This window comes from Metopolophium dirhodum, chromosome 5 (assembly GCF_019925205.1).
Source record: "Metopolophium dirhodum isolate CAU chromosome 5, ASM1992520v1, whole genome shotgun sequence".
Taxonomy (NCBI): Eukaryota; Metazoa; Arthropoda; class Insecta; order Hemiptera; family Aphididae; genus Metopolophium; species Metopolophium dirhodum.
The window spans coordinates 35,207,673-35,220,947 of NC_083564.1; the positions used below are offsets into that span (position 1 = coordinate 35,207,673).

Genomic DNA, 13,275 nt, shown 5'->3' on the forward strand with positions numbered 1-13,275 from the left:
GTCTTCATATCTCCGATCCAAAAGTTCAGTCTGGAAGTATTGAGATTAATGACATTTATAAAAATAGGCACCTAGTTTAATAACCAGAATGGAACGAAATATGTGAGTACGTATTGGAATCGCTGTTCGTCTCAGACGATTGTCATTTGCCATAGATTATTTATAATTATAACCTCACCGTCCTTATCATAGAAAATATATATATGGTCCTAACCGATGGATGATGGATATTTTTACATTATCTTCAAAAAATACATTTATTTGTTTCTACTAGACGCAAATGCGCTAAATTGAATTCAAATTTATAATATAGATAACGGTTTTTTTTACTTGGTAACCATTCATTTATTACTTGGTTTATTAACAAATTCTAATTGATATAAAATAGTAATTGAATAAAAATAGTTTTATTGATCCCAATATTTAAAAATAATGTTTCGAATAAAATAATAAAAAAAATTTAAGAAATACCTATTAATTAATATGTATTACCTAAATAACAAAATAACTAAATAAATTCGTAGCTTAATAAAATGTCCAGAAAAATTAAAAGTCCAATTTAAACGAATATAAAATATAATTTAGATAGGTGTATAGGTAGTGTATTCGTTATATTTTGAGTTTCATTATAGCACATCAGTCAATCAGATGCTATTTAATAAAAAACTTCGACAGTAATTCCATATTGGCAAGTGTTGTTTTCTATAACTGAAGACCGAAGTTATAGTATCGAGCATAATGGGTACGTAAAAAAATAGAAATATAATTTAAAAAAATTACCTTTATTTAATTTAATTTAATTTTTTTTTAATAAGTTTTTATAATATTTACTTCAACCCATATAAATGTTCTTATTTAATTTTATTTAATTCATATTTATACCGATTTTCTACCGATTTATACCGATCTTCTATATTAATAATAATTATAAATATATAGCAATAACAAATCATTTTTGAGTAGCGGCCCACCGGGAAAGTTCCCAGTATCCCGCCGGCCCAGTCTGCCCCTGGTTCATATTGTAACCGAAAAATCTAAATAATCTATTATAAACACAGTTACTTTTTACAGATATTATAAGTTAAAATTTGGACGAAATTACATATTAAAACCAAAAATAACGATTTTAGTTATTTTGTTGTAATTTAAAAATAGTAAGTATTCGAGGATTTATGAAACTTTTAGAGTATATTATTATAATTTATAGACACGATGACACTTTCAAATGTTATTATTTGGGCAAAAATGACTTTAACCTTCTATTGTAGGTGCTAATGTCTAATAGTAAAATAAATTACTTTAATCTCAATATTATTTATTAGTTAACGATGTCTTTGCTCAGAATCGTTTTTCGTTTGTTCGTTTTCTATTTTAATAATTTATACATAGATATATTATTATTACTAATAATTATAGTAGGTGTGTTTGTTTTATTTCATTAATTAATTTAATACTATACCAATAAATTATTAATAATAATTAATATTAATTAATAATTTTTGAAACATTGTGTTCGAAAAAATAAAAATAAATGTGATTTTAATTAGTCTTGTAATGTACCTACCTATATGTAAAAAATAAATAAATATAATAATAACTGTTGAACTTTTAGGGACACAATAGGTAACACATTCGTGTATGTAGTATTACACTATTTATATACCTATACGAGTATATGAGTAGGTATGTTATTCATAAGTGCGCACACGTCAGGTTAGGCAGTTGACCATTCCGTGAATATTACTTTTATGTGTACATGGTTATATGGCCCTAATCCCTATGATATAGAATATAAATATTAGGTGAACAATAGAAATTAAGTATGTGACACTAAATTAATAGCTACCTATAACTTATAACGTTGTATTTGGAAAAAAAAATACCAGTTATTAATTAAAATTGTATCTTATGACTATTATCAGTTATAAGTTATAACATATATTTCTATAAATTAAACCAAAACATATATATATATTTATATATATTGAGTACCCTATAAAGGTATGCACCTATTAATTATAATTATTCTACGAACAGGGACTGGAAAAACGACGACGACGTTTATATCTCACGTATTTTATACATTTCTAGTTCGGAAATAAAATATGCGCCTACAACACTTGGTTAGCACATTTTTCGTGACATTAAATATTTATTTTAAGTCTTAAAAGTAAATTTAAGCCCCAAAAGAATATAAAAACAAACTTGCTTGAATTATCGACTCTTTCGGCGGTATCCGTGACGTGTGTGAACTGCGACGCCGATGAGGAAACGCTCCAGAATACAGAACTTAGAATATCTTCTTTGCTTATTGAAATTTTAGAATTTTTAGTAGAATGTGTCTTCTGCAACGACTCTGAGATTTGCCATAGATAAATAAAAAAATGATAGATATTATACTAGGTACATCAATATGATGAATCCACGGATATAATATAATGCAACTTTTTGTATTAAAGAGTTCCGTGTTGAGGAACAATTTGTTCATTGAAATTTGATATGACAATAAACCAAAATAGTTTATAATTTTGATTATAATAATATGATATGGGTATTATTTAAATTATTATTTTCGTTTATCAATTTAATTATTGATTAAGGTTGTGAATAGATATCAGAAGCACAAGAATATTTTTTTAAGAGCATATTGTATTTTATGAATTATTAAATAAAAATGTGATTACTGGATTTTAGAGTTAACATAAATCCATAAACGTATACAGTTAATTCATCAAATACTATAATACCAACTATATTTCTAAAACTGAGCGGATCGATAACTGTATTAATTTTACAAGGATGTGTTCTTTATTTTTTAATATTTTAAATTATTTTTTCTTGTGGTCTGTGTAAACGATAAGTATTCGTAATAAAGATTCAATTTTCATATATAATATTATTTTATAGGCACTCAGTATATGTAATCATATTATGTTTATTTTTAGTTTAGTTTAGTTGTAGGTATTTAGTAAATAATAATAGGTATACGAAATTGTTTTTTCGAATAGCAATTTAATGTTTGTATTAGTACCTACACCATAATAGGGAACTAAAATTTTGTAAATGATGTACAAATGTATTTTTGGTGTTTTAAGGCTGCTGTAAGATCAATTTATGAGAATCCTTGCATTAAATTATTAGGATTATTTGATATGAATAATTATTTTATTACATATAGGAAAGTCGATCAGAAACTATATTTACACTGAATGTTAATAGTAAAAAGCTATTAAAATATCTATTATTTGTATTTATTTGTTAATAATAATTAAGACTTAAATATTAGCAGTAATCTTGTTCCTTTCACAAAATGTTTTTTAATTATTTTTAATTTAATTTACATTTATACGTTTGGCATTTATCCCAAAGTTATCTCTGAATAATAATTCAATGATTCAATTTAATAGTTACATTATATGGATTATAAAAACTACAGTTTCCTGCTTCTACTACAACATTGTTTTATGTTTTTAATTTTTTTAATTCAGTCTGCACCTTGTGTCGGTGATTTTACACGTAATATAATAAAATTGATACTAGTGATGAGTAGGTACCTGATTGTTTAATCAAATTATTTACACGATTTCAATAAAAAAATATCTATGAAGTATAAACATCCGCATTTCTATTAACTATAAATTCATAATTGTATGAGCTATATACAATATGTTACATATATTTTTCGAAAAAATTATTTAAAAAAACAAGAATAATTCCTATTTTACGCCTAATTTAAGTCTAAAAAGTAAATGTAAAATAGTAGGTAATAATATGAAAACAAACTTACTCGTAAACATCTACTCTTCCGGTGAAATCCATCTCCATCTAATCATCTCACTCCGATGAACTGAAACTTGAAAGTATCGAAATACTTTATGAAAATAACCTGATCATAATGAAATTTGCGAGTTTGTATTAAAACTTACATTATAATATGTACGGTTTAACGAACTGTCCGTTTATATTAGTGGCTTATTATTTTTTTGTTCACTGAAATCAAAATATACAATATATTATATTTATAATACAATAGTATTTGCTGAAATTATTAGAATTGTTAACCGTCGTCGACGAATTTCGACAATTGACGATTGCCATAGATATTATAAAATATATTGTTTATTATGATAAATCCATAGAACTTATATATTATAGTATTATCTAGTACTATCAGTATTATCAGTACCTATACGGTATATTGATAAATCGTATGTTCTTTTACAGAAATCTTTGTCATCTGCAATGCACCTATTCTGGTTTTCTATTTCAATTATAGTTCGCATGCCTAATTTAACTATACAAACTGGTCCGCAAGTTTATAGACATTCGAATACATTCTCCCGGCAGTGCCAATAGACACTGTGTTTAAGAAGTTATATTTTTTTGGTACCTAATTAATTTACAATATGAATTATTATAAGTTACCTATGTAGGTAGGTACTTGTCCAAAACTCTGCTACCGGGAAGCCATTGGTATTTATGGTACAGCCTTACGAAGTTCACGATTTTCGGTGTTTTACGCACCCGTACAACGCTTAAAGTTTACCGAGCTTAAGTATAACAAATTAATTTTTTTTTAATCTAGGCAAATCAACGTTTTAAAATTGATGATGCAAAAATAATTTTGACACCCACCCATGGTGGATTTACATAACAAGTCGAACGATGTTTTTGATTTTAATTGTTCGAGCAAGCGCAGTGTGACTACACCGGATATATTATATGAAAATACCAAAAAGTTCAATTAGCTATAATATAACTTAAAAATAAGACTGACCGCCAAATTCAGACTTCTCTGTCGTTTTCAGTTAAAAACTAATGATTTTCGGCAATATTAATTTTTGAAATATCGTTCATATTTCGTTGTAACTTGTAATTGATATACTTATTTTAAAAATATTATTCGTGGGTAATTGAAACGTCTAAAATGTATTATTATGTACAAATATGATAATAAACAAATAATAATAACTCAACTTAACCGGCTACGATATTAATAATATTTAATAATATCAATATAAGTATAGTATACAATATCCTAGGCTGTCAAATCGTCTCCACTTGGAATCGTTTTTCGTATACAATGATATTATATCATTGAATTCAAATGTAACACTATCCATAACAGTCACCCACTTAATATAGGTACAATATGATCTTATTCGGTTGAAACATATATTATGTACCAAGAACTTTTTGGATTTTTTTTATATGTACGATGCATACTGAATATGTTCAATTATAACATCTATGTCGATTTTCGCAGATGTTTATTTCGATTACCCAATGATTCGTTATAACAATATAGGTGGTATATACTATTATGTTGGGTGCACACTGTACAATGTATAGGCTAAGGGATTGTTTTTTCACAAGACGTACAATTGAGGACATTTATCATTGATCGTCATTTTTGGAAAAAAACTCAATAAATACAAATTTTCAATTTCAACGCAACCTAATAGGGGAAAAACCGTTGACTTTTCTTTCCTATTCCACTGAAATGAGTTTTATTTCGGACCAGCCTTTAAATATTAACAAAATATAACCACGAGAAAATAAAGCAATAACTAACTCATAATTAATAATCACTCCTTTCAGCACACCGATAAAAAAAATTTTAATGATTGCAGTTACAGTTTATATCCAATTATATTATTATTATTATTATTTCGTTATTACGGTGTTACGTCTTACAGCGTAAATATAATTATCTACGTTAAAAAAAAATTTTGTTAGTAGCGTATTAAACTCGTAAATATTATTAATAATTTGTAAAAAATATTTTGCAAACGGTTTAATATAATTCTGTTAAAAAATGTTATTCTAAGTGTTGTAAAAAAAATGTATTAATTTTATATTTCATTTGTAAAATACTCTAATACATTAAACTCGCACTTTTTTGAAGAAAAAATAACTGACAGCCAAAAAAAAAAACAAATACCCGTGTTGGAGATGGTATTTGTGACAAAAGAGAATTCGGTGTCAAGTGAAAACGTCAACTGATGTTTTTGCAACCAACTAAACATGGTTATTTTTTTTTTGAAGAATCTTAACCGTTTGTCAGTTTAAAAAAAAAAATATGTTCATGCAAATATATTTGGAAAATAAAACATAAAGCGAATTTCAAAAAAAATTGTTGAGTGGACTAAATCCCAAATAATAACTGGAATTTTCCTCAGATTTTGTTTTTTTTTTTTAGTCTTACCAAATGAAATGTTTTGGACCATAATACTTAACATTGTGCAATACAAAATGACAAATGTACTTCACTCGGTTATAAAGACCATTTAACGACACATCGCAATAACGTCCAAATATAGGATAATTTTTCTAGTATTATATTAACATAAATTGTGAAAACTGGTCCTTAAGCAATAATTGAATAGATTGGCAGCGTTATTTTCTTGAATTTAAACAGATAGCAGTGAAACATGAGTACCATTTCCTCGGAAATTTGAACATTATAACACTGTATAAACAGGAAAATTTTTAAAAACTCAAATATTCTATTTCTAAAATCTCTAACAATAATAACTTGAATAATATTCATAATGTATACTACAATAATTAAAGAAACAAACACACTGCAGTATACTTATTAAATAAACACGAACCATAGTCATCTATTTAGGTTAAAAATGGTAGGGTAAACATTTAATGACGCATGGTAGTAATTGATAACTATTAACTTACTAAAAACTTATAATAATAGAGAGTAGATAACTATTATTTTTTGTTAACATTCAGGGTAAAATTGGAATAAAATCATAATAGTATTATAAGTATTATAAGTAGGTACTTATTATGTTTTATATAATCTGTCTGTACTAATAAATCAAAAGTGGGGAGAGATAATATTGTAATACCTATTCATTACTATAAATTGTACCACTTCAAAAAAATAATATTTATAATAATATGTACGAGGTGATCTTAAAGTCTGTTCTTTTTAATGTTTACAGTGTGACCAACTACTTTTTGGTGAACTTGTCCATCGCCGATCTTCTGGTGACATTCATATGCATGCCAATGGCCGTTGGACAGTCGGTGACTGGTTTATGGCTGTACGGCGAAACTATGTGCAAATTGACATCGTATTTACAAGGTATAATAATATTATGAATATGGTCTATCGATATCTTGTAACATTTGTACTATAGTTTCTCAAAAAATTGAATGCAAAATGTATTTTTGCAACGAAATATCAATAAAAATGAAGATCCAAGTGTTGAAGTAAAAAAAAAAAAAATAATATTATGTACAGTTGTACTGCACGTGTGCAGTCTCTTGTAAGCGAGAGGATGTGTTTTCCGTTTGTGTTTGCGTTTTGTTATTCTGTATATAGTAAGTAAAAAGTAAATAAAAACTAAAAAAAATGAAAACTGAAAATGTCCGGAAACAGCTCAAAATAAGTCAAAATATTTGGAAAATGATATGGTGTATAGAAAATGCTAATATAAACATTCAGTCAAAATGTCATGTACCTACGGTCATTTGTTTTCAAGTTACACCAAAAACCAAAATCGATTATCTCAAAAACGGATTTTGCGTAAAAATTCCCGTTTTTCCTTAATTTTTCTTTTGTTTTTCTTGTCGCTTTTGAAAATTTTTACTTTTGACCCCCTAAATACCAACTAGATTCACTTTCCTATCAGAAAAGTTACTGTTGAAGAAAATCCAAGCACTTTTACTGTCCTAAAAGGTGATGACAGACACAAAAAAAAATTTTTAAAAAAACACACATCATTGTAAAATCAATACATTCATCGCTTCGCTCAAAATCTAAAATAATAAATAATGACACAGAAAAAATAGACGGAAAAGAGGTCTCCCAGTGGAGGTATTTAAGCGTGAATATTAATTAGTAAAATAATGATACTACTTAACTTATAATAGTAATGCAATAAATAAATAGTAATCATCAAGTAATAATGATGGTTATAACTGAAAGTGATATACTTTTTTTTATATACCTACATTAGATAATTAGGTCACACGACACCGCTGACTTTTTAGCCTTTTTTGAGCATAGTTGCAAATGATAGTTGGGTGATAAGAGGGTTGAGATAGTGAGTTGTCCCCATCGTTTCGTTAACTTGAAGAACGTTTCAAAACGTTTTAATTCCTTGTTTGACGCAATAAGTAACTGAATATTATATTATTATAGGTCATATATAGGTATAATTTTACTTTTGCGAAATAAAATTATTTACTTAAAATAACTCAACAAATACCAGTAAATTGACTACATTTCAATGATTGTTTTAAGTAATTAATATGATATATCATGATGCTTAAATATTCTGTTTATTTTCACATGAATATTACATATTATACACAAGAGGATAACAATTATATTGTAACAATTAATTACTTGTTTCCGAAATGGTGGTGTTTATCAGTTATCTGATGTTTATTTCAATATTACAGTTATAACATTATAATATTGTTACCTAAATAGTCTTTTAGCTGGATAACCATTATAATATACTCAATGCCGTACGTTTTAAGTTCAATTTTCATTGTTTTATTATCTATAATTTTAAATATTAATTTCTTTTAGTGAATTTGTTTGATTAAACATTCACAAGTAACTTATACTTAAACCTATCTATTTACTGATTATATTACTATTTGTTACTTAATGTATTATACTATTATAATATATTATGTAATATTAACTGTCACTGTAATAATTACAAATACTGTCGTAAACTTTAGACATGTGTATAGACACATACCTACTTGTGATTGGGAATATTCACATAGTTTTAAATATGATATTGTAAAATTGTTACAGCAGTATCAGAGATTCAAGATTATTGAAATTTCGTAATTGATGGTATGTTTGGTTTGCCTGCAAAGTGCATAACATAGAATAAAACAATTTAAATGTTTAATGTCATATTTCTTAAAATACCAGGATATAGAAAATGTTTAGTTAATTTATGTAAATTGTTTGAAAAGTTGAATTACTTTAAAACTAATTTCCGGGGAGTTTTTGAGTAGTGTAATTTTTAAGTTATGACAACAAGTGGGTAGAGGTGTTACTGTAGATATAGGCGGATATGACGTTCGAGGACAAATACGATAAGACATCCTGTATAATATATAGTTTCATCAAATATAAACATATGACGTGTTGTATTTACACTATTGTGTAAAAGGTTATATTTTCTACACTTAAAATATTATTATCACTTATTGTACATCTTGTAAAAATAGACGTATTAATCAATAAGAAAAAAAACAAAGATCCTTAGACCAGAATATGGAGCATTCATCATAAATCACCTAATATATTTAAAAATATATTATTTAAAATGTTTTATACTTAGCTTATAAAACATAAAATTGTAGAAACCTAAGTATAATAATGGATTTATTTATTTATTCAAAAATTGTGGAAAATGTCAAGTTTATTATATAGATTATAAATTATAACAAATTAATTATTTTCACCAGCCAATTTTTCAAATGTGTCAGTAGTTTTTCTGTAAACTTAGATCACAAAATGCGATTTGTCGATTACCAATTCAGGATGCTCGGAAACTGATCGGTGATTAAATTGCGACACCTAAAAAAAAATTTGATTAAACGAAATATGCATATAAATCTTTGAAAAATTACAGAGACAAATCGAAAACAAAACATTTCTTTAGCTTCAACAAAATAAAGGGTTCTATCGATAAAAAAAAAAACAAAATTTTGAACGGAACAAATCTTTCTAGACAAAATACTAAACAATACACTCATCAGTCCGAAACCAATTAATTTCACTCAGAATCTAATAATATAACGAAAATTAATACATTAGACAGAACGAGGTACAACATTATATGATTAAAATACTTCTATCTAGTATCTAAATATGTAAAAAAAAGTGGGTGACTGTAAATTGTAATGGATGGTGCTAAATTTGAATTCAATGATACAATAACATTATATACGAATAAAGATTCTGAACGGAGACGGTTTGTCAGCCTAGGATTTTTATATTATATTTATTTTTTTAGATATTTTGGTTACAGAATAAACTACTTACGTAGAACCTTGTTATAATTGTACAATCCTTAAATATAAAATGTTTCATGCTGATTCATTTTATTATTTATAACAGTTATCAAATAGGTTTTGAAAAACATATTTATTTATAGTACGCCTAAGATTCTGTTTCTGAATATTCCCTTCTTCTTTATGTATTTCTTGTATTTGTTCTTAATCTTTCGATATCTATGTTAACTTGTTGTTTATTCATGTATACATATGTGATTGTAATAATAGATATTATAATTTAAAAATATAAAAAAAATGTATTTCCATGGTTTATTGCTTATTTATTTATTTTTTAGTATAAATGTAATATAAAAAATCAAAGAATTACAATCAGACATATCGATTTTACCAGAATTAGTACATATTATATACATCCCAATTGAAACTTAATGTTCTGTTTTCTTTTTTTAGCAGTTTAAGTGCTTTTTATAATAAAATGTAGCAAAAAAGCTTAAATATTAAAATTAAATATTTCATTATAATATATCCGTATGATGTGTAAACTATAATAATTTATTCCAACAAATGCTTTGTAATTCCTGCAAATGTTGAAATGTCGGTGTTTCCTGAAAATTTAAAGAATACCAGACAAATAATACCCGACAAATGGAGTTCCCGAGAATAACCAATTCCTAAACCTAACATAATACATAATATTATAACGAATTTACGTTTTTTTTTCAAATTCCAATCAGTATTTTTTTTTTAATTTTTAGGAATATTCGTGCAATGCAAATTAGCAATAGCATGCAATGCAATCAATTATTTGTCTTAATGCCAATGATTTTTAATAAAATCACCCTTAAAATAATTGCTTTTGAGTACTTCGTCACTGTCAACCGTAATCTAGTAATAAACAAATAACTATTTCCAATTAAAGTTTGAAACTTGCAAAACAAAAAGGTGGAAAAAACATTCTACCATCTTACTATTTTTTTTCTACCAGGAGCTAGAGGGATTAGTAAAAGTCCACAAGTAACTTTAGCGAGATGAAATAGATTAATACAATAGAAAAACAAATAACTTTTAAGTATTACCATTAAAAGGATTTCCGTTCTAAAAAACACGCATTACATAAAAGTAGTTTTTGATACAATATTAATATTTTAAATCGTTATTTGATTTAAAATATTATAGAATATAACTTTAAAATTTTCTTTTCTATACATATACTGTGTTTTTAATCAATTTTAAGCCAAAATCGTCAACTACCTACCAAAAAATACTTACAGCACTGTTAAATTCCCCTGAAAATGTTTTTTTTGTATCATTATGTTACGCGATTTATTAATCACTTGTACTCTAATAACAGATAGAAGATTTTACATTCGTGTACAATTTCTACATGGGGAAATTATAATTAAATTACATTTGAACCAATTAATATGCTAATGTAAAATAAAATAACAAAACATGAACGCGGATGCAGTACCACTGTTCCAGTATTATATGAGTAGGCACTAGGATAAAGCTTTCAAAACGCAAGGATTATAATCACTATAGAGAAAAAAAACCGTAGAAATGACCGTAGTATTTAAAATGTTGTTGAAAAACGATAAATTATTACGTTGGTAGAAAAAGTGGTTCCCTCTCCAAAAAAAATATTGATGCACAAATATTTTAAACAATGAGCTTTTAATAAATACATTTCTGATAACAATGAATTGGTTCTATATAAATATGAATTTATTATTGAGAAATATATTACGATAGTCCAAGTGTGGTCATATCCGCATAGTATAATCATTACCTATTCCCAAAATAATAATAATATCATGTATCCCACATTAACATTTTTAAAAGTATATGATTTACCTAAATAATGTTAAAATAGAAACACACCTGTTCAAATACCACAATAACAATAAATTGTGGCCCATTGAATAAATCATCCAATTTGATTTCATTATTTTCTAATTATTAGAAAATGATTAACAATTAAGACATACAATTTATTACTCATATTTTTCATTGTCAATTTTTGAAATATAGTAATATAGTTATATTTTTTTGTATAGTATCATAAGTTGTAACAACTAAAAAAAATGTATGTAATAAACTTATAAAGTAGATCTGAATGTATAGACATTACACATACATGCATGTATATCATAAAGGTGATTTTTATTTTTAAATTTCAGTTATTTAAAAGTTATTTTATTTATAGGTGTTTCAGTTGGAGCAAGCGTTTTTACTATAGCTGCAATGAGTATCGACAGATATTTGGCTATCGAACATTCGATGTCATTCAGAAAAGTACTCAATCGAAAATCAACCATATATGTAAGTTAAATATAATGTTATGAAACAATAATAATCATTTTTATTGTTTTCAAAATTACATCGATAAAAAGGATATACAAATGATACTATTGAGCTAAAAAAAAAATTGCTTAAATTAGAATTTAAAACTGAAAATTTAGTAAACAGAATAATAACAACATATAATATATAAAATAACATGAAATAATATGAGAAACATAAGAAAATAACATTAGAATATAACATGCCTAAAATACACTTTCAGTGATAGAATATAGTATTATAGTATAATGTAATCAAATATTTTAGCTAAAAATAAATGTCTACATATCAAAATTATTGTAAAACGAAAAGTATAGATGAAAAGTAAGAATTTAAATAATTCGACCTTCTCCAAAATATTCAAGCATTATTACAAGTTCAGGTTATCAAAAACGATGTGCTTGAATGTGCCCGGTCAGATACGTGACTCTATTTGACTTTTTATTATTTAAAATAATTGTAGCTTTCGAAACTCTAATTTTTGAATTTGTATTCATTACATTTATAAAACAGTACAATTAATATTCTCAAGTTTAACAGTATAATATGTTTAATGTTACGTCAAATAAACATTTTAAATATGAATGTGCAAGGTGCCACCATTGAGTGACTTCCCCCTCCCGCTAATCAACCCACATCCCATTTACTTATTTTACTACGTGTAAATATACATTTTTATTCAATAAAAAAAAAAAATTAATGCTCTAAGTGATTTTATTGATCTAACAAAGTATGTACCTATATTGCCTATACATTACGCCGTACAATATGAATGTGGTATAATATTATTTTACCACGCGTAGAGACCAGATATTGGAAATCGCCTATCATCGCTCATCTCAGATAACCTTGCTCAAAACTGTTCGTTAATTTATATTGATTATAAAATCATCTTATCGATTTTTATAAACA

The 13,275-nt window shown here is 25.9% G+C and overlaps 1 protein-coding gene across 3 annotated transcripts in view; it reads left to right on the forward strand.

The window, feature by feature from the left end:
• LOC132944917 (orexin/Hypocretin receptor type 1-like) overlaps nt 1–13,275 on the forward strand; it is a 158,504-nt gene that overhangs the window by 137,178 nt on the left and 8,051 nt on the right. For all 3 annotated transcript variants that reach the window (XM_061014471.1, XM_061014470.1, XM_061014472.1), the window contains 2 exons: nt 6,966–7,108; nt 12,227–12,342. In XM_061014471.1, the coding sequence (XP_060870454.1) occupies nt 6,966–7,108; nt 12,227–12,342 (259 nt within the window). The remainder of the gene's footprint in view (nt 1–6,965; nt 7,109–12,226; nt 12,343–13,275) is intronic.